Source organism: Perna viridis, chromosome 13, assembly GCF_037379345.1.
Source record: "Perna viridis isolate PV_CMFRI_1.1 ecotype Kerala chromosome 13, ASM3737934v1, whole genome shotgun sequence".
Taxonomy (NCBI): domain Eukaryota; kingdom Metazoa; phylum Mollusca; class Bivalvia; order Mytilida; family Mytilidae; genus Perna; species Perna viridis.
The window spans coordinates 17,910,378-17,934,436 of record NC_142457.1 but is presented as its reverse complement, the minus strand read 5'-3'; the positions used below and the strand labels follow the sequence as shown (position 1 = coordinate 17,934,436).

Genomic DNA, 24,059 nt, shown 5'->3' with positions numbered 1-24,059 from the left:
AAAAATCAGCTAGTTGTTTTTGAGATGTAAGCAAACCTTTTTTGAAGTTGGAGACAATGTATTAGTTCTTGTCAAAAAATTAGCTTTCAAATTTATGAATTTAGTCGTGTTGCAACATAAACTTGGTTTTCTAAGCTGATTTGTAAGAAATTCTGTTCCGTACAGCATCGAAGCATAACCATTTAGAAACAAAACCCAGCAAATAAAAAATAACAAACTCATGGTGATACTATATTGAACACATACATATACATAACTCATCAAAATATAAGAAGTTGTATCTCATGACCAACACTGGAATAATGCAATTACTAAGAGTTTGTTTGAGCAAGTAAACACTTATGTACAGTTAAAACAACTTCATCAACAAATTTAAAATATAAATATATACATAGATAGTTAAAATACTGGAGAAAGAGGGAACTTCATCAAGTCCACTTTGTTTACATTAATATTATACTCATACAATGATAAAGAATGGGAAAACAATATTGTATATCTATGAACATCTAACGTTGGTAATTCATATTTGCGATATTTTTGTTGAGGGTAGATGCACCAATAAAAATCGTTTCTCTTACAATTTAAACCCAATTAAATTTATACCTTTGAAGTTAGTGTACATATTTATTTGTAAGAATCCATTAAAAAGAAACAGAAAGCTTTTCTTTCAAGTTTTTCTACATACAGGAAAAATTATTTCAGACGTTGCCTTCTTTACGTATTTTGATTAACAAATGTACATTATAAACCATACTTTTGAAAACAAATCTTGATTATATGAATTCCGTTAAATTTCACCCTTGATGTACATACTCTTTAAGTGTTTCGCGTTTAAAAAAAAAATATTGCTTTATTTCAAGTCCTTCAATGGAATGACAATCGATTTGTATTTGTTATGATCAGAACTGAGAGTTACTACTGTAGATTTTGTCGACGTCACGGATTCACGCTGAATGCCGTTTACATAATTATTAACCGGAAGTCCCCGAGATTCTGCACATGAGCATAGACAATTTGTTGATTTCCCTTCTACAGTGGAATTGTTATTACATCTGCAAGGGTTTAAATGAGAAATCATATTACCACTGAATACAAGGTATATCCATGGGTTACAACAGCTGTTTAAACTGGCTAACAGGAGCATTATGACGACGGCATCATCTAAAATATAAAAAAAATATCATTATTTAAATGTATTTCATCGACCTGTTACTGAGATGATAAATAATTTGCTGTGATAAAATTTAAATATCCCAATCATATAATACTGCGTTGGAAGGAGTAACCTCTCATTGGCTCTTTATCAAAATAGGTAAAGATACAAAAATAAAGAAGTAGACCTAGGGAAAGGGACACAACTCTTAAAAATCATCGGAATGCTTGTATTCAGCATTTTACATCGATCTCATCTAAGAATCAAAGTAACTTGGATTGATGTCATTCTGTTTCAAATGAAAGCTTGATAGGGTTTACTGAAATTGAATATAAAACAAACATATCACTGATTTCAAGAATTATGTCCCTTACCCTAGGTCTTTCTACTTCAATTATATACAAGAAATATTGCATTCAAAATATCGTAAGAAAGCCGAATTCACGAAAGATTTAAAAAACAATTAGAATGTAATTTACTATTCGACGTTTTTGTTTTTGTTCTTGACTCGTAAATATTGTCATATTTCTCTTTTTTTTAATATGTTTACAACTTTCTGCTAACTGCCTTGATGCCGACGTTTAATACATTGCATTTCTTTCATTCTGATCGTTGTCCAGATATCATATTGCTTATAAGTTCGGAAATAATTAGTATGTACTTATTCACCAACCGTAAAATTATAAGTCAGTTGTACGACATATTAGTCATGACTTTGATCTACTGTGAAACATGTCTAAAAGGAACCACTTTTTGACTAATTCGTCTAGTTAATGTAGCTGTCAGGTGTAGCAAGATTCAAAATGCATTTGAATTAATGGAACTTCCAGAAGTGGAAGCCATATTTTTGGAATATTCAGATTTGGCTTACATATATCATCATGAATTTATCAATACACTGTTTTATTAAAAAGACACTGCCTGATCATCAGAAGTTTTTGTACAGTGCAATTTTTCAACTATCGCTAGAACTTTTTACGCGTTAAATCTTAGCTGTAAAAAGGCATACTATCTACTATAAAAATTTGAAGGACAAATTATGATGCATAAAAAGGGAGATAATTCAATGTGTAATTTAACTTTTATATATGTGGCAACACATATCTGAATTTGGATAAATGAAAAAAAAAATTGTACTTATTATATATTTGTAACACTACTTGTCATATTATACTTTGCATCTTTTAATTATTCTACATGGTATTTGATTATCAATTTAAGCACCATTCTGTGTAAGAATCGGGCCATGCGTGCCACATCATATTTCTGAATTTCATCTTTTTTTGCTTCAAATATATTCAATACATCTAACATACAAATGAAAAGCTATCTAAATTTACCCTGAAGCATCTGTGACGTATATATTTCTGATTTGTTTTTTAAGAAAAAAGTTAAAGATTAAAAAAGTTAAAAATATTTCCCGCCATTTTTTCACAGTGCATTTCAAGTAAATTTGACCAATCAATATCTTAAAAAGGCAAACTTTACAAACACTTTGATGGTTGTTTCTGGATGTTATCTGGTATAAATAATTGGTTAATGCAATAAAATTCCTGTGTTTTTTCCCTTCATGTGCCACACCTCATACTCAATTTACCCGATTCTTAGACGGAGAAGTACTTAATACGTTTTCTAATTCTGTGCAGTATTACTCTAATCAAATAAAGTGCTTCATATTACGTTTGTTGAATGAGGATAAGTAACCTAGTTGGAGTGACAACAGAAAACAAGGATAAGAATTATTACACCAAGGGCATCGCATTCAACGTCGTAGTAATTTACACCAAGGGCATCGCATTCAACGTCGTAGTAATTTGCTTTATTAGAAATTTAATTCAGATCAACGTGAAAATTTGTTGGAATCTAACAATTTAGAAAGCATAAATGTTTCTTTATAAGAAATACAGTTGAGAAACACGTTAAGATACGATCAATATGTGCAAACTGAATGTACATGCAGATATTATGTAAGGCCACTTGGAATACGTAATTAAAGTGACAATACAACAAAGGGAGGTGATTAAATTCGTGTTTAAATATCACTGTGGAAGGTTTTGAGTTTTGTTTGACAAACTGGGTAGAATAAAGCCAATTCAATTGAAGTGATGTGTATGATTTACTATAATTGACTTCGGTAAGCGTGTGGATAGAAATTGGTAAATTAAGCGGTCGTTGGGTTATATTTTGAGCTATCTTGTTCAAATTGTTCATAACAATGCTTTGATTAGTTTCAAACCTAATTCAAATGGAAATAAACGTGAGTTAGTTTCTTGTTTGCCGACTAGTGATTCCCCAATGTCGTTGATAGGACAAGTAATTGTAATCATTAGGGAAGTAAAACATAAATCTATTTGTACCTTTTTTAACGTTTCAAGAACAAAAACATCAATTACGACACCACATTTTTATATATATCATTTTTTTTATATATGAAGTTTACCCGGTACAGAACACTTTTTACTCTATTTTAAAGAACAGAAAATGTTTATTGCTATTTAAATTCAAAGTTGGACATTTTTCGAAATGTCTATAGTAAAACAAGTAAGAAACGTATTGTCATTAGCACTGAAACTACTGCTTTCATTTTGTTAGTGACAGTTCCCTGTAAGAATCTGGTAGTGGGTTAAACATGATATGAAAAAAAACCTTCATTATGATATTGTAATTTGACTATTTGCACCATCAGAATCTACGAAAAAAGAGAAGGCTTTCCATATCATGCTAGGCCATTGAGCTAGAAATTCATTAAATTGCATTGCAAATGAACATTGCAAGGGCAGATAATTATAAGACAAGTAAAAAACCTCATTTTTCTTAGATTCTATTGAAATATTCATGCGCAAAGACAGTGATTTCAGAGATCAAATAATTTTTTTTTCAAATAGAGAAAATATCCTTGAGTGATATTGCATTGTCAGATCGGTGGGGTTTTGACATGCATACTACTATGTTTTCCAATTTTGACTGATTCTTACAAACACTTACACTTAAATGTCAATAATTTCTACAAGGTTCGGTACTTACACTGCTTTTGTTGGTCGTTAATCAACAAAATTCAACATCCAAAGAGTTATTAAGAGAACCAAAATTCTAGCGGAAATCAAAAGAATGAAATATGGGGACAAAGACCAGACATGGGAAACAGACAAACACGACAAATAACATAAAGTAATTAGAATAATACATACAAAGTATCAAAAGTAAATGAGAAACACGAACTCCACTAAAAACTAAGATGAAGGACCAGGTGCATCGGTAGGGTAAGCCTCCACTGCTTTTCTAGAATCACCCGCCGAGTAGTAAAAAGTCAAGTCCGGGTAGAAGAAAGAGGAAAGAAAGGAAAAGAAGTGTAAATTTCAATATTACTCTCTACTCTTGTATCATATTGAGTGCAGTAATGAGCATTATTAGGATTTCCTCAACGCATATCTCATATATTCTGATATGAACAAGCATTTACTTTACTGTTCGTAAAAATGGCCCCGCTTTGTTTTATGATTTATACGTTCAATTAAACCAATATATATTTGAAATAGTACGAAGCAGCCATTGAGTGACTAATATATATATATAAAAAATAATAATAAAAAAAATACAAGGCATAAAAATGCCATTTAATTTTCTGACACCCACTGTTTACAACTACAAGTGAAAGTAAAACTTTATATTTATTACACTTTTTTTGATCGATCGAGTTCCAAATTCCAAATAACTCCGACATTAGAACAAGACGCATCTGTTTTTCGCTTTAAAGAAAATAAGTAAAAAATATTAACTGTATGAAATCTATTGCATTCTCGTTTCTTTAATTCTTTAAATGAAGAGAAGAACTGTTTCTGGACATGATTACTATTTGGTAACATTGATCAGTTGCTTATTACTATAAGCATTCATATACCTTTTTTTACAAGGTTAGATTCAACTTCAAGGATATCGGAATAACATAACATTTCGCTTAACGAATGTTGAGTTACGTTGTCATTTGAAACGTCAATAACATTTGTCATTTGACATTTGTGTGTCAAGCTCACTGTTAAATAAATAGTCAAAACAAGCCTTACAACACTCAATAAAATAAAGTGTTAATTTTATACACATTGTAAATATATAGTAATATACTAATTATATATATATATATATATATTACACATATAATTTCGCCAAATGACAATTGTCGTTGTTTTTTGTTATTATTTTTATAGTATGCATTATTGTAGCTTTGTTTTTTGTTTTGTTTTGTTTTGTTTTTGTGTTTTTGTTTGTTTTTTTTGTTTTTGTTTGTTTGTTTGTTTGTTTTGTTTTGTTTATTACTGTCTCTTTGGCAGTCATACAACATCTCTATTTTTTCATATTTGAATTGACGGTATTCATTAGATTTTTGATTTCCAACAACAAACCTAGACGTCTTTCCTCTTCACTGGCACAATATAAACTGTATGAGTTTCGTATAGCTATGTGAAGCACACTACAATTCTTATGTAAGAATAATTCACCATTTCGTTTTTATTTCTGGTGGGACTTGTTGTTTAGGTGTTTTACGTTTAAACACTAAACGGGCATCAGGCTTCCCAGAATATACAAATGAAGCCAGGTCTATTGAAAATGGATGAACTGTATATTATGTAAGTTAGAACCTCATTTATCAACGCCATGCGCTTACTGACCACTAGAAAATGTCCTGTAAAAGTTCTTGTAAATATAACTCTTACAGGAAATACATCATTTAGCATACATAAAAACAGACATTTTTTCATTTATTATATATTACTTCCGAGATTGAAATCACGATAAATCCCTACATCAAAACATGAATTGGGGTTAATTCTCGTAACTGATCACATGGTACTATGTCTCACATGCCTAGACTACCATTTATAGCTAACAAGGAAGGAAGAGAAAACGGTGTCAAAAAATTGAACAAGACATGCATTGGTTTTTAGCGTGAATCAAGTCAGTCATACAATCATTATTGTTTTGTTTATCTTGTTTGTCTATAAAACATGGTTTATGATCGATGTTTTATAAAAACTTACTTTGATGTGTTTATTAACCTTGAGGATAAGATGTGATTATGACTACGATTAATCTGTAGAGACTTACAGATAAAGCTCTCGATGTTGCAAAACTGGACCAAAAATTAGATTTGTTTTTTTTTTTCAAAAGCTTTTGTAATGTCAATGGTTTGTTCATGAATACCTTTTTTGTTGACAAAAAAGAAATTATGCCTAAAATTGTAAGTTTTAAGTGTGTCATAGTAATCACGGGAACCAGAATTCAAGCGGAAGTAAGAAGAATTTGATCCAAGGATAAAGACCAGACAGCAAATTCAGACACACACGACAAAGATCATGAAATATGAAACTTAACACAACGTACACAACTCAAACCCCACTAAAACTGGGAATATAGACCATCTGCAAATCAGAATTATTTGACATTCATAATAATGTTTGCTTGATCTGTTCTAATTGTTCAGAACCCCATCACTATTCTACTTTCCCGGTGCTCTACCCACCTTCCAATTCGCCATGGCCGTATTTGATGAAAAAAATCACCTAATTAAGGTAGCGTGGTATGACTATTAGAAGAATGCACTAAGCAGAAATTAAGAGTTGTTTTATGTTGGTTTTCATTCGGTACTCTTGCACATTGCTTGAATTTCCAAAATTCAATATGTTCAATAATTTTAAATTTGCATTTGTAGTAACTTACAGACAATACGTTCTTTAAATTATTTAATGAGACATGTCAACATGGTGTTTTTCAACGATTATTATTACAATTCAATTCGCATATGTTTTGTTCATGCAATATGATTAGTTATTCAAAACAAGAATTCTGAAAGAATAAGACTGACTGCAGCACCTTTTAACTTGACAAACACGTCACGTCGTCGTTTGAATGCCATTATTGTAAGTTGTGGGTGTCAATAACATTGGGAGAGAGTCTTTAAGGAAAAAATAAAACATATTTCAGATATATTGGAATTATAAGGATTTAACAGTTTTACCAGAACTTATCGATGTTAAAATAGAATTTTCCACTCACAAACCAGACGTTTAATTACTGAGTTTAATTCTATAGTGTCTTAGCTCTAGCTAAACATCACAGACTGGAGTGGACTGTTTTCAATGTGCATCGAAGTGATATGAAGTGTTTCAGGCAGCGTGTGGAACATAGCATAAAATAACCACCATTCTGAAAGTGTAATTTGACGTTTTGTACCATCAGAATTTTGGTTTTTTTCTAGATTTATTTATTGAATATAAATAACATGTATTTAGCTTTAGGTCAATACTTTCGGTAATATATTCTCTGTCATGGTGGTCTTTGTCTCTCCTATCGTGTTGAAAATCGTTATCGTCATCTTGTCTGGAATTTATTCAACTACAAATTCACCTCTTATCGAAATAAAAAAAAGATTAATTTCTCAATCGTGCAAAAAATCTATCAGGCTGAACATGGGTAAAATTAGCAACAATCTTCTACTGACTTAACATCACCACAATCTATCAAGCAATGTCACATAGATTGTCTGGTTCTTGTTCTAAATGATTGATTATTACTGCTTAGTGAAGACCAGTTGTCAATCCCTATCAAATGTCTTGCAATCATCATATTTCCTATACTAATCAATCGAATTAGTGTTGGAAGGGGAGTATGTAAAACAATTATTTGAGGAAAGATATCATCAGTTTCTTGTCCATTAAGATACATGGCATAACTCTTGTTTTTCTTTAAATTCACCCTTCTACATTTAACTATCATATTGTATAGCAATCTATGGAAAAGTCTTTGGAGGATTCATTGTGAAAGGGTTATTTAAGGAATTGTAATAGTAGTTTCCCGTTATACAATCAACCACGACACAACACTGATTTTGTTTTTGTTTTGTTTTTGTTTTTTGTTTTTTTTTTGTTTGTATTTTTTTCAGTTTTGAACTTTTTTAACTGTAACCCATCCCATTTCATATACATGTAGCAACAATTTTTTTTAAATAAGGTTGTTAGGAACATTATGATACAAGGCATACTTCATATTTTTCTTTGGCTAATTCAATCATCAGCTATCACATATCCTATAATATTTAAATGAATAAATATTGGGAAGAGATTATTGTAAATATATTATTTCAGAAATAATTGAAATAACTCTGTTTTTTTATGAAGAAACGGAAGAAGACATACAGTCCTTAAACTGATTCGAGCAACGATTTGACGGATCGATGACCGCTGACTGATTGATCACTGACGAATCGATAATAGAGGACCGGTGACCGATCTGACCGCAGTTTTGTTATGTAAAATGACAGATGATCCGTATAAAATAAAAGTTATGTGAAATAAATGTAGAAATTGATGTTTAAATCTATTGCATTATGTCAATATATGTGCAATTGATAAATAAAACAATGGAAACCGTATAATACAGTGATCACTCTTTGGTCAGTGATACGATAACCGGTTAAAAGGATCGGTTTAACGTATCGATGACTGATCGGAAACTGATCGCTGATCGACAACCGATTGCAATTTTTGTTATACGGATCGGTTCAGGTACTGTACTACATGTTTTAACCGATTCAAGTGTTCCATTTATCCATTTGTTTTGAATAACTTGAAAACATATTAGAACATATCCTTATAACTTCATTTATAATTCATCATTTAAGAAGTTATTCAGCACAAATATCATAATGACATAACAGTAACACGATATGATCACGTGATACAAATTTCCAATTATCATTACATCTGCAATTAATAATTTTATTAGCATCGGAATGTCTTCACAACAGAACAAAAATGTTTAGGTTGAAATGCAAAATTAACACGAAACAAGGACAAATACAAGATCCTTTCAGTTATCAGAATTATCTGATTAATTTGATATGCTATATAATAATGTTTTTTTACCCAAAATTCCGCGCCAAAACAAATTGTAATTGCACTTATTTTCGAGTCGGGTGATTCTTAAACTTTGTAATGATTATTTCAGTTTGTGGTTTGTTGTAAATAAAAACGTATGCTAATCGCTTCCTATTTATATTCTTGGGTACTGACTTTCTCAAATGACTAGATAGAGTAGAGATCGTGAAATAAAATCGAAGTTAATAAATAAATGTTCTAAAGTACCATGTTTTCAATATGCCGATTGAAAATTCACGTTACCGTTAAGCGCCCCGTAAAGTAGATAGTAAGTAATGACGTCACAACCAATAATAGTTTTGTGACGTCATAACTTACGATCAATTTCTCACTTACGACTTTTTGTGAAATTGACACCTGGAATCGTAGTAGGACGTACGCTATATGAATGATAACAGATACTAATAACCAATATGTATCCAATTTAAGTTATTCAGAAGATTATCTGAATAGATAAGAGGAATTCGGAAGCCATACAAAAGACAACATCTTGTTTGGGTGTTACAACATTCTGTTTGCTCAAAGCTTGAAGTTAAAAAAATGCAACTTGCAACAACCCTAGTTGGAAATTATTTGTTATGATATAAGGAAACATGTATCTCAACAACAAAATATTTTACCGCGGAAGAATATCAGAAAATATCCACCTAAAATTTTAATACAAATATTTACAAAATCTAAAAACAATATAGAATATAGGAAGAATGTGTTTAAATCTAATGATTACAGTAGCTAGAATTTTTTTTGTTTATGTCAATTATTGTTTGAAATAAAATGAAAAAACATCTTATGTCTTATGTCTCATTTTTACGGGGAAAATCAGTTAAAATAGTGTTATCTTTCAATAGCTTTTTTATGTATTCCTTATATTTGTTTTGCCTAGAATCAATGTAGAATATATAGTGCCAATGACACTCCATACTGCCAATAGGAAGACAACATGCAATTTATCAATCAATATAGACGGGATTACCATGTTCAAATCTGATTAACTCGGGATATATAAACACTTTAAATAAATAGATAGGTCAAGTATTTTTTAATGATACCGGAGAATGTTGCACTCTAACCAGAAAATGAGGATACTATTGGTATGTTGTTTTTTTTTTCGTATGACTGTTATGTATCAACGTCGTTTTAAAAGTATCATTCGCGGTGTAATCCATTTGAACTGTAAATATTGTCCTTGATCTTTAAAAATATCAGTTCTTAATATTTTTGTTTCTGTTGAAATTATTATTACATAGAATAGTGGTTTGCCTTCGTTTGCCATAGTTGACACATGTACCAACTGCTGCGGTGGTGTAATAACTAATTAGCTGAATTTGTTTTGGACTTGACCTGATAATGGATTGAGTTATTGGTCGGTAATCTTGTTGTTACCATTATGTTGAAGTTTAATCACTGCGCTGATTGGGCAATCGGCGACACGTGAGTCAATGCAGTGTCGTATTTTCAAGTAGTGTACATTTTTAACATCGCAATGAAAGAATGATAACAATAGAACGGTATAAGCTTGACTTATTTACATGTATTATTATTAGCATGCGATACACAACATATGTCGAAAAATTCCAATACATTTTATAAGTCAAGGGGAAAATTTAACCGCCGTTTACCCCAGTCGCTGTTCCATTCAAGGTCTAGGGAAAGGGAAATGAATGTACAAACAAGATTAAGGAACACATACATTAATATTTTCCGCTACAATGAATATTTTTATAAACCATTATGCAGCGTTATAACGCAAGGAACAGTTACACACAAAAGGTATTTATTACTTTAATATGAATATTGATCTTTCTGGGAAATAGTGTTTTTCATCTCGTTGTTATACAGTAAGGAAACGATGTTTTAGGGAAAAAGCAAACTTTGATTGAAAATATGGAACAATGTAAGTTTTCGATAAGAAAGGTGTGTTTTCACTTAAATAGACCTTATATTTTTAAAACATATATAAAGTATATATCTAGTCTCAATTTCTTACATGAGCCCTTTATAAAGTGTATGATAATTATATGATTTTTATGTATTTGTTTTATATATAAATTTATGTGTTAGTCTTAAACAAATGTTTTTGCTTGATTCAATACTGTTCCTAAAAAAGCAAAAAAAAACCAGATATTTATGAAAAAAGAATATTAGAGTATTAAGTACCTGTCTATTTAAAATTCAGACTCTATCCATATTAAAGTGATTTATGATGAAGAAAAACGCACCAAAAAATAATGCTTTTTCAATCTACAAACGCTATATGTTTATGTAACAGTTGTTCTTTCCATACTCTGATCTGTACTTTTCAAGTAAATAATACATTTATCTCCTCTATAATCAACCAAATCTTACAAGGTGCTAATTTCATGTAAAATCTATATAAATTTTATCTCTTAAGCGCAACACTCAAATGAAAAACTATGACTTGTTATGTGGTCTGTAACTGATTCTGAATAAGAAATAAAAGTGAATTCCTTGGGTTTTTGACATGCATGAATCACCTCCTGTCTGATTTTTAGAAAGACTGCTATTTAATCGGAAAGCACTTATCTGATTCGTTATAATCTTATTATTTCGTATCTGTTTATTACTTGTGCTTCCAAATCAGATTGTATAGGGGTTTCTAACGAACTATGATGTTCAATTATAACTTGTGAAAACGTGTTTGTCACAACAAAAACAGTGTATTCCCTCAACCGCCAAAATATGGGCAAACATGTTAATTAGTATTAATAGTAATACACAAAAGCGGGTACATAGTGTCAATTTTCAATTTTGTGCCCTCAGTTTAATTGTATCCTCCTAAATTATTAGTCTTTTTAAAACGTTTTTACAACAGCAGCAACAAAATGTTTCTGTCCTACAAAAGTAAAAATTAGGAAGAGAAACACAAAGTATAAACAGGAGTCGCATTCAACCTTTTGGCCTACTAGCTATATTGCATCATACCAAAGGCCGGATCTTAGGGAAATACCAAACGATCAACGACTCGCAATTAATGTACAAAAAAAATAAATAAAAACAGTATGTCTTCCCCATTCTCCTCACAAGAAGGCAAACAACGTCAATAATACCAATGAGCAGAAGTGTGGTTTATTGTTTCAAATTTGTTTCCACAAGATTTCAGAATTCGTCTTTATATACAAGCTTTAATAACAGATGATGTCTTAATCCCTTCTAGTGGATTGCTCTGATAACATTTAGCTGGTAAATAACCACGCCTGATAAGAGAAATATCTTTCAGAAATGATTAGTTTGGAATACCATTAGCATTAAAAACGAGCTTACATGATCATGATTACCGTAAGCGCGACATATTCAAAGTACAATCGTCTGGTACATATTGAAAAATGAATTTTATATAATGTCATTGAGTGAAATACCTCATACTGCAAACAACCTCTGTTGAAAGGTAATGTGATAAAATGCGAAAGAAGTCCTGTATAATGTGATATGTCTGAGAAAAAGAACGCCACAAGGGAGATATCAGGGAGATGATAAATATCATCGACACATTAAGGATTAGAGTTAACGCGAAAAAGATGTCCCGAGCTGAAAAGTCGTTTATTTAGTTTGCACTCTTAAAAAGTCTCAATAATTTCCCGAAAATAGTTTTAGAATTGTTCTTTTCATCTGGATTGTATCTTTTAAAATTCTCTACTCGAGATTTGGCCTTTGTAAGACGCGATCAGTTGGTGAATATGATAAGACATCACTTGGCAGTGTCGTTTGACTCTTTGTATTTTCATTTTAACAGAATACAGACAAATTTTTCCATGTTAAACCGATCCGCGCCACTATTTGACGACTTGATGACCGCTTACTGATTAATCACTGACGGATCGATAATCGATGACCAGTGACCGATTTGATCGCAGTTTTATTATGTAAAATGACGGATGATCGGTTCAAGTAAATTTTAAAATGTCCATGGGAACGAATCGAGTATACTACTGTATTGAATTTACATACCTAAATTTTAAGATATTTAATCCACAATTGTATTTATTTAAAGATAAATCAAATGTAAAATAGAAATAACTAACTGGTGTTATAGCTATTGCATTATGTAAATATGTGTTAAAATTGACAACTGAAACATGGAAATCGTAAAATACATTGATCGCTGTGTGGTCAGGTGATGCGATCATCTGTTTCATGGATCGGTTTGACGGATCGATGACTGATCGGAAACTGATTGTTGATCGATGACCGATCACAATTTAAGTTTGATGGGTCGGTTCAGGTATGTTTAAAAAAAAACTTATAATTTCTTTAATGTGCATTGTAAATTATAATTCATGAGATGAAGACAGTCGAAAACATTTTTTTAAATCCAATGATGTAGGGTTCAGATAATAGTTAATTCAAATTAAGAAAATTCCCTTGAACACAATTATATTTCTTGCAGATAATAATGTATTATCGCATTCCAGGATATCAGTTCGATTTTGCTAGTATGTCTTTTCAAGATTTTTTTCCCTTTTTAATTTCTTTCTTAATGGAGGATGTATTCACGGAGATAATTTTCAGCCATTTAATTGACCGCAAAATAAACGAAAATAGATCAATCGCCAAAATAATTCAAATTGCATAACATCGTCTGAGGTATGTTTCAGGTCTTTCCCATCTTGTGTCTTTTTCTAAAGACATGTATTTGAATACATTAAAAATGTTGTCCTCGTTTCACCCAAAAAGTTATGGTACAATCAGTATCATATTATTGCATTTTTATTAAGATCTTTTTTTTTAATTTCCTATTATATAAAATAGTATAAAGCGCCACAATCTTCTGTATTGCGCTAATCCGAATGATATAATTACGTCATCCAGATATGAAAAACCTTTATGCAAATGAATGCATGACTGTAATCAAGTGTTATGATTAGTGATTCATGTGTTTGTTCATCCAAATATTTAAGATCAAGAATCCTTTAGTAGGCATCGTACAAACTGAATAAAAAATGAAAGTTGGCAACTGGATATCTTAACACTTAAAATTTGTTAAAGTTGTATTTGATAAAAGTGGAAAATTTCCCACCAACAGTTTTACACTAAAACCAGTCAAAAAATAGCTTACGATATATATCAGATGTGAGGAAATAAACCTAGAACAGTTGTGTTTTTTTTTCAGAACCTAAGAATTACAAAAAATACTCCTGGTTTTTCGACAGATCCATACTTACTAAATCATTTAACAATCAAATAATCCAAAATGATTGATATGGTTAAAATTTTTCATCAAATGGTTAATCGTTCGCCTCAAACATTAGATCACAGTGCCCACAATTATAATGTTGCTTTATGCAGCGAAGAAGTACCGATTACATACAATCTAAATGGAAATTATATGTTGATTCAAAGATCCATTGTCAGAAAAATCTCCTTGGAGTAAATAAAAGGTGATTTAGATGTTTTTATCAAATGTCTTATTGGTTATATACCAACGAATTCGTTTTACAATATTTTCTGAACAATCATTTTCATAGGGTAGAAGTGAGTCATAAAAGTTGTGTTGATTTATTTTATCTTTACATTAAAATGAATCAAATAAATCTGGCTGAAGACACATATCGAATCACAGTCCAAATAGACAAACATAGTTACAGCTCCTGAATGGTATAAATTCCCATTTACACAATAAACCATCTTTGCATTCCCGGTATACTATTGTCCCGTTTCCCTTTCGTCTTAGAAAAATCATCATCCCCCAATACTATCTCCATTGCATTTTTCGTAATTAAAAAATACACATAATCATATTGAACTTTTTACTTCTAAATTCTTCAAGATTTAGATGATAACTTCCATTTAAAATCAATATGTTTTTTAAATAAATAAATAATTTAAAATAGTTTCCCCTCCTTCCCATTGTTTTTTTTTTTCTTCAACAGAAAAATATCGAAAGCAATATTTCAAAACAAATTTAAACGAAATTAAACTTGTTGCACATGACAAACTATTCCTTAAATTAGGCGGCTATTCTTTTACATCGTTTTAAGTTTGTCTATTTTCCTTTTTGACTATAACATTCTACATATGGTTAATCAGTTCAGTAATTTGATAGTTCCCTTTATTCTACGTGTTCGATATATTAGAATGGTTCATGAAATGGCGGTATTCAGTTGAATTTCCACTGATAGTTACTTCTTTTTACAATAAAGATTTCCTTGTACCATTATCAAATGTAAGTATCGCTTAAACTGAAATTTCGTCAATTCAAAATGTAATATACATATACATATGTTCCGAGCTGTTATACGTCAGGAAATTTAGAGTCTCATTTGAATAGGTATGTTGTTACATGTAAGAGTAATCAAAGGAACCAATGTTACAGTGGTAATCAAACGAATGCAATCCAGGGAAAAAGGCCAGACATGGAAAACAGACATACACAACAAAGAACACAAAGTAACTAAAATCATACACACAAAGCAACAAAAGATAATGAACAACTCCACTAAAAACTGGGAACATGGACCTGGTGCACCGGTAGGGTAATAGTTTTAAGTCGCAAAATGTGTCTTAGCATTCTTTCTGCACCTCTGGAAAAATAGTTATGACAATCGATAATTTAAACATCGGCTTTACTGATACTAATTGGCTTGCTTAAAGGAAACTGATTTAACCAGAGGGTCATTAAGAGTTGTTTGTCCGAATTGAATTTAAGACAACTTCACCAAGACTAGCATTTAAATAAGATTTTCATTTCTTGTACTAATTCCAAATATTCCTAGGAAAGACACAAATTATTTGTATTTGACTTAAAATTAGAAAAGAGACATATCTGTTAATTATGATGAAATCACACAGGAGGTGATTTATGCATGTCTGAAACCGATCAATTTTTGTTTGTTTGTTATTCAGAAACACTTACAGACAACACAACCGGTCTTAGTTTGTTTGTTATTCAGAAACACTTACAGACAACACAACCAGTCTTAGTTTGTTTGTTATTCAGAAACACTTACAGACAACACAACCAGTCTTAGTTTGTTTGTTATTCAGAAACACTTACAGACAACACAACCAGTCTTAGTTTGTTTGTTATTCAGAAACACTTACAGACAACACAACCAGTTTTAGTTTGTATGTAGGTTATTGAACTTTTGAGATACAAATAACATAGAATTTGAATAACACTGATACTTAAGAGAATGTATCGTTTTTGATTTTATTTGATATGGTGGAATTCAGTGGAGTTTGAACACAAAAAAAAACAGATCAGAAAAACAGAAAGGACTATCATAACGTGAAAACATGACATAAAAAAGGCCTCGCCTGAATGGTGGGTTTTTCTATACTATAAATTACGTCTACCATAAGCAGTGTCTGCATACCATATGAACGAACTAGTAATTTAAATGAAAAAAAAAACATATACGTATTACCCTATTGAAACATAATACATACTGTTATAACCTGCCGATGGATTCCATAGCCACCAGAGTTGAGATATAAAGAATGGCGACCAGCATGCAACGTATGCCACAATTATAACGAAAGTTAGTTTAACAGTCTTAAGTTTAGCCTTGCTAAATCCCCTGAACGAATGTGACCGCAGCATTATATTAACAGATGGCGTTTTACGACTATTGTAAGTCAGGACTGTTTGGCCACGGCTTGCAGACCGCTTCCGTGCTGTAGAGCTCTCATGTTCGCGCTTAATGTAGTTGCCTGACTCTTCACTCAGTCTGTACTTCTTCCAGATCGTGTAACAAATCGATCCATAGCACATAAAAAGTACAAGAAGAGGAATTATATACACCAGAAGGGTGAACGATATTACATAAAGGTCCAATGTCCAAAGAGGGATGAAATTAACCCAACAGTCCAAAACGCCATGGTCTTTTCGCTTTTGATATTTAAATATTATGAATTGTGGGATACTCAACAGAGCGGAAAGGACGTAGGCGCAACCAACCATAACCTTGACTAATCGCGGTGTCCATGTGTGATTAGATAAAGGGTGACAAATTGCTCGGTATCTATCTATACTAGTCACTACTAATATATACGTTGAAAGATACATGACAAAAACCTGCATGTACTTGATAAATCTGCAAAGGAAGTCGCCTCCCTCAAATTTATTTGTCACGTCCCAGATCATTTGTGGTAAAATATTGAATACTGCAACGAGCAAATCGGCAATGCTTAGGTGCATTATGAAAATGTGCATCCGAGTGACTTTCCGTTTTCGTTTCCATAGCGCATACAGAACGCAGAAGTTTCCAAATACTGCTAGTGTGAAAATTGATACCTGAACGGCTACTTCGATTTTAGCGAGTTCCTCATCTCTCAAGTGACCGGTTGTATTCTGTTTTGTTTGCAATACAGTGTATGGTGTATCTGTGATATTGACCACTGGTCCAAGGTCATTGATGTCGTATGTGATAACGTCGGCATCGATAACATTCATATTTCTACAACAACAATAAAAAAAAGCATATGTAAAATAAATGCTTAAAACTGTATACATATATCAATAATTGTATATGAGATGACAAAACATATTAATTAGAGTACTTTCTTTAGATGTAGTTTTGCTCTATCAAATACACTTTATCTGCACATAAGGTAAGATAAAATAATTAGATTGTAGCGGAAATCAAAAGAATGTAATCCAGGGACAAAGACCAGTCATGGAAAACAGACAAACATGACGAAGAAGATAAAGTAACTGAAAAAATACATACTAAGTAACAAAAGTAAATGAGTAACCCGAACTCCACGAAAAAAAATCATTAACATTTTTAAAAAGATTACAGCTTACAACTGTACTTATTTTGAGTTTCATCTGACCTGTTCCAATTTTTGAGTGCATGATTTCTTTCGTTGTTATGTCTTTTTTCTGATTGTAAAAGCGTCGTCATTTTTAAAACTCACAACAATACAGACTAAAAGCAATCACAACTAAACTGTATGACATATCTAACTTACGACTATTTTAGAAATTGGTCATGAAAAAAGTTTGTCTATTGCAAAATAATATTAATTTTCCATGTGCATCATATTGTTTATTTGCGCGACGTGCAATAAACAAAATATGCATACGGAAAATTTATGTTATTTTTCAATAGACAAATGTTTTATCATAGCCAATTCTTATAAATTAATTTTAAAACATATTTTTATCTTTAAACATGAGAAAAATATTCTGAATTTATTTAACTGAATAGGGGCGTGCCAATATTTGTTATCCATTGAGATATAACAAAATTATTCTAACCAAACATATTACAGTATTTATGTCAAATTAATTTATTCCATAAAGGAAAAAAAGAACAAATGTTATAGGTTGTAAAATTAATTCATCTAACCTTCTCGATATTGTACACTAAAAAATTCCTATTACTAAAAAGTAATAATCAGAATAAAGTGGTATCCGCTCTTGGAAAGTGGATTACTCGTTTAATATCCTGTATTTATACTACAACATGCAAAATCATATTGTAGACAGAAAATTTCTAACAAATGTAGGTTGCCTTTTATTACGAAACAGTTAATCTACGGAGGTGGCTGTCTGGTAATTAACAAACCCATTCTTTTATAACTTCCTGTTAATCTATAAAGTTTTTCTCTCACATATCTTACATTGTAATCAAATTGAACTGCGCTTGGTGTTAAAAATACATCAATTATTTTCCAAACACGGACAAGACGTCTTTGTCATGTTTAGCTTGACAAATTGACAGATATAAGATATAATACTTAAACACATTGCATGATCCACACAGAATATCTGATACTGTTGTAGAAACATCAAAGACTCCTGAAATTTGTGTCCAATGATCCTGAGATATCTTATTTTGAACAGAAGTTTTAGCCGATTGTTTTGAACTAATTAATGAGGTAGACTTATGGTAAGGGAAATAACTCATGAAATCAGAGATATGTTTGTATCATATTTAATTTCTCTAAAGCCTCTCAAGCTTTCGTTTGAAGCAGAATAAAATGAATCAAAGTTAATTAGATGCTTACATAAGATTGATGTAAAATCTAAATACAAACGTTCTAATGATTTTAAGAGTTATGTCCCTTACCGTAGGTCTACCTCCTTAACACATGAATTGAGTCCTTATTCTCGTTTTTATCCATGTGTACATTAGTAAGATACCAAGGCTAACACGAGTCTAACACAAGGCTAACACTGTTTTTGCATCCAAACTCATCGTCGGTAGATATATCTGGTAATATATGACTATTATTTGCCACATAACTGAAAAGTGACATTTGTACATCAATGTGTTGTCTTTTAATTTTCCTATATAAGTTTAAAAGGTGTAAGGGTATTAGGATATGAGTATGTTTGACTCAAAATTATCAACTTAGTTGAAAAAAATCCAAAGCACAGAAAAACATATAAATAATAAGAACATGAAATATTTTGTGGCTTAGAGTCATTGTAATGATGTCCCAAAAGTTCCTAAAAATACGTTATTTTAGCGCTTGAATGAACTTTTCATTGACTCCATATAAAACCCCCGCATTCCCATCCTCATTCTCTATTGAGGATTCCCCATCGCCATTGCTCTATCCCAATTCGTCATTAACAAATTTCCCACAGAAAAATCCCCACCCTCATAGAATCCCCATTGCATTTCAGTGAAGTCCGAGTTGCTCATTTACTTTTGATACTTTGTATGTTTTAATTTAGTTCCGGAATTATAAGTCTTCGATTTCCGCTAGAATCTTGGTTATCAAATATTAATTAAATTTTACATTGTTTAAAAACTGCAACAGTAAACATGTTTATTTCAATAACAAAAATGAAATATTTTCAAATAAACAAATAACATATGTCCTCATCGCTCCCATTCAGCAGATTCTAAATTTCCCATACACTATCCCTATTTCTTATCCCTGTTCCCTTACCGGCAATATACAATAGAATTGAAAGATTTCTCCAATTAAGTACTGCAACAGGAACGGTAGAAAATTGTCGAACAAATAAACAACAGCAAAATGATATTAACACCCTCCTCAAACAACTGAAAAAATAATAACAGATGATTTTTTTTTCAAATACAATAAAACAAACTAGAATAAATCTATTAAACGCAAATATTGATTTCATAATTGTTATGTGTGAAAAACAGACCAAAATATCAAGTGCATCATTTGCATTATTGACCCCCAGTTTTTGATACATAGGGAGCTCATTTACCAGTTCTGACCGTTTACATTTCTGAATAATCAAAATGACTATTGTAAATGAAAACTTTTTTAACGGGATTCTTTTGTGATTCGAGTCAAGTAGCTTTTTTTTGCTAGATTGTTGCCGGATTACACTAAGTTGCAATATAACTGGTGCCACTGGTGGAACAGGACAGGGTTACCCTTCTGGAGCACCTGGTATCACTCTTAATTTTTTCTGCGAGTCCATATTACCAGTCTTGTTTTCTATCTTTTTTATAAGGTTCGATACATTGTATATGTAGGTCGTCTTTGTTGATTGTCTTCAAGTTCGGGTCATTTTTGGGGGGATTTTGACGTCTTTGAATTATCCCACTATCTGATATTTACTTTTTTCAATTAACTAAACAATCGTCAATTAAAAGCAAGTCATGTAATGTTGAATATAAAGTTTGAAGAAACAATTCAATAAGGCAACAGTTTAATTAATATAGTAATCAAAGGAACCAAAATAATAGCGGAAATCAAAAGAATGTAATCCAAGGAGAAAAAACAGACATGAAAAACAGACAAACACAACAAAGAACATAAATAACTAAAAAAAAACGTACAAAGTAACAAACGTAAATGAGCAACTCGGAGTCACCTACAAACTGGTAGCATGGACCCCATTATGATGATAATAATGTTACCATTATTATCATCATAGTTGTTTTTATAAATGTTTTAGTACTATTATTATTTTCATCATTTTCATAATTATGACAATAATAATAATAATAATTATTATTATTTTTATTATTATTATTATTATTATTATTATTGTTAGTAGTTCTAGTTGAAGAAGTTACAAAATAAGTGTCTTACCTGTCTTTTCAAAATCCAAACTGGCTAAAGTCAATCTTCTGAATTCATTTAAACACCTAATTCAAACCCTTTTCAAACTTCGCGTTGGAATGTTAACAATATTGTGAAGGCATTGGGCTGAACATTGAGTGTATGTATAGCAAAAAGGCGTATTGATTAACAGGTATATAAAGTAATAGTAGCACATTACGCTTTATAAATTCTACATCGATGATTCTAGCAGCAAAAAAACCTTATATTGACAGTTTTGATTAGTTGACTTGCATAATGTATATAAGCTTCATGTGGGCAAATATGTTTAATAAATCAGATGATTATTTATGGATGATGTCTTAATCAAAGTTAAGATAGAAGTCTAAGAGTAAACAAGGTAATCAAGGTTATAGCGATAAGCAAAAGAATGTAATCAAGGGACAAAAAGCAGACATGGAAAACAGACATACACAACAAAGAACATAAAGCAACTAAAATCATACATACAAAGTAACAAAAGCAAATGAGAAACTCGGACGCCTCTAAAATACTGGAAGCATGGACCAGATGCACCGGTAGGGTAAGCGTCTTCTACTTTTCTAAGCTTTAGCAAACGTAAGCCCTTTCCGTATCAAATGTTGTAAACAGGATTATAGGGCAAATACAATCACAAACTCTTCGTAAACAAACAAAACAAAAATAAAATTAAAAAAAAATGCACGTTGTAAAATATTGGTGACAGGTTATTTTTCTTTTACTTATCAATGACGTTTTGATTCTATAACTGATAATTTGTACTCATTTAAAGTTCTTTATCAGCCATTTTCCTAACAAAACGAATCAAATTTGCATTTAATGAATATTTACTTTAAAGTGGAAAATTAATCGCAAACCGTGAAAAAGACTTACTACATTTTATGTAAGATGTCAAGAATATTTAATCACGTGGTGATAATATAAGTACCAGTCCATATAAAATTCAGACACTTCCTTTGGTAAGGTGATTCATGGGGTAGGAAAACCCATTGATCAGACGATAGTTTATTTATCTACAAGTGCTATTTTTTTTGTGACAATAGTCCTTTCTGTATTTTGATCTGTACTTTTGAAAAAACTGCACTTTAATTTCTTGTACAATCTATATAAATTTATCCCAAAAGTGCAACCCCAAAATTAAGATTTGTTATGTGATCTCTAATGGTTACTAAACAAGAAATAAAACTGAATTCGGTGGGTTTTTGACATTCAAGAATCACCTCCTGTCAAGACTGCCATTTGTTATACAAGTGCAAAATTCACCAGTATCTACGCATGTGTGAAATCGTATTCTTCACAGAAGATTATTTTGAATTCTATGAAAAAGATCTTTTGAAAAATATATGCATATTCTCTTGAGACCTTCATTGTATTATTCACAATTCTCAATACTCTGTCAATAAAACATACTCTGTCTGATTTTATGTGTTAAGCCCCCAAAATATGTAGAAGTGTGTTCTAAATTTGAAGCGCATTTTTCATTGCCAATCGTGCAGAACGTATTCAATTTCATCATGTGATTCATTTACGTGTAATGTTTACACACTGCGTGACTGGGACCAGCTACGGCCTGCCCTGTGGTTAAAGGGCTTCTTCGTAGGTCATTGAAGACCTATTGGTGGCCTTAAGCTGACATTTGTCATCACGATGGCTATGCTAGAGCTTAATGTGTCCTCTCAAACTGTTTCTTTAAAACACACGTGGACTGTGTTTATTTATTTATTTTTTTTTTGTTTACAGTCCACTGCCAAGTTGCTATGAGCAAATCCTCGTTCGGTAAGGAAAATGTCATTGAAAAGGTTGATACATTTCTACTCAGCTAATAATTTCCAAATTATCATTCAACAAAAAAATAGCTATAAAATCGTACCCACCAACGTAGTAAGACAAAACAGCACTTAAGCACTTGCCCATCGTCTACATCCATGTCGACTCACTTCCTTCAAAATACTTTGTTGGTACTCATAGTTCTGGTCTTGCATTACTCATGCTGACACTACGTCCATATGGATTCCATTATCACGGTTTTCTCGATTACTTTTTAACATATATATTACATAATGAAGATACTTATCCGTGGTAAAATATTTTCTTGATGTTTTTCTTACTCAACACTTAATCGTTCGCAAAGAAATCATGGTTAACAGTTAAATACAGGAATGAGAGGAATCCATGGCAGATACGGGTTGTGGGGAGTTCATTTTTAACTGGATACGAACTTTGGTCAAACCGAGTGTGTACAAGATGTCGATAGTATTTGTGTTAACATTTTGACAATGAATTGATTGTCAGATTTAATAATAAAAAACAATGAACAATTCCTTCATTTGATGATTTTTTAACAGAAAAAAAAATATTTAACCAATCCCATATCTCTTTTTTCGATAAATATCTTAAGTAATGAAACCAATGTAATTGTACCTTTCTAGAAAATTTCCATGTGGTCAACACTTCGTGATAATTTTGTGTTAGGTATTGCATAATCGCAACTGAGTCCCTCATTTGACACATGCATGATTCATACCAGTTGTTTTGTATCCGAATGGGACGAAACAAGGAAAAGGTGATAATCAATCCTTTACGCGGTGATATAATTTTAACATTAAAAATTATACAAAAAGACAAAGATCCCACAGTTGACAATTTGAATGATGAAACAAAAAAAACTGAAGTGTCAATAATTGGACAATTGAGATACATCAACATCTATGTACATGGCCTTAACGTGAAATAGAATATGAAATCGATTTACTGACATTGTTTAGCTAACGGAAAACAATACCGAGAAAAAAATTAAAAGTGAACTCCCACAAAAGTCCGGGAGTGGCAAAGAATATATTTTCAGTAAATAAAAGATTCTTTCTATGAAATAAAAAGGATAAACTAATATCACGTTTTTTTATTATCAAGCTATCAAGATGCTTCACAATCTTTTCAGTCCAGAAATAGACTTAAATCGTTTGATAACT

At 31.3% G+C, this 24,059-nt stretch overlaps 1 protein-coding gene across 2 annotated transcripts; it reads right to left on the bottom strand.

The window, feature by feature from the left end:
* Positions 1-227: 227 nt before the first annotated feature.
* LOC148599808 (cephalotocin receptor 2-like) lies at positions 228-21,202 on the bottom strand. Of its 2 annotated transcripts, none has more exons than XM_088558652.1 (3): positions 21,082-21,202; positions 16,492-17,501; positions 228-1,164 (listed from the first exon to the last, which is right to left on the bottom strand). In XM_088558652.1, the coding sequence occupies exons 2-3, from the start codon at positions 17,495-17,497 to the stop codon at positions 854-856; spliced, it is 1,317 nt and encodes a 438-aa protein (XP_088414778.1). In that variant the 5' UTR covers positions 17,498-17,501; positions 21,082-21,202; the 3' UTR covers positions 228-853. The 2 variants fall into 2 exon arrangements, with proteins under 2 accessions (XP_088414778.1, XP_088414779.1); XM_088558653.1 differs by having other exon boundaries at positions 1,045-1,164; positions 17,339-17,501.
* Between the last annotated feature and the right edge of the window lie 2,857 nt (positions 21,203-24,059).

Bases quoted from the DNA above. Each gene is read 5' to 3' on its own strand.
- LOC148599808 (XM_088558652.1), bottom strand. From the start codon at position 17,497: ATGAATGTTATCGATGCCGACGTTATCACATACGACATCAATGACCTT. The intron at 1,165-16,491 runs GTATGTATTATG...TTTATATTTTAG, and splicing joins TCCATCGGCAGGTTATAACA to ATGATGCCGTCGTCATAATG.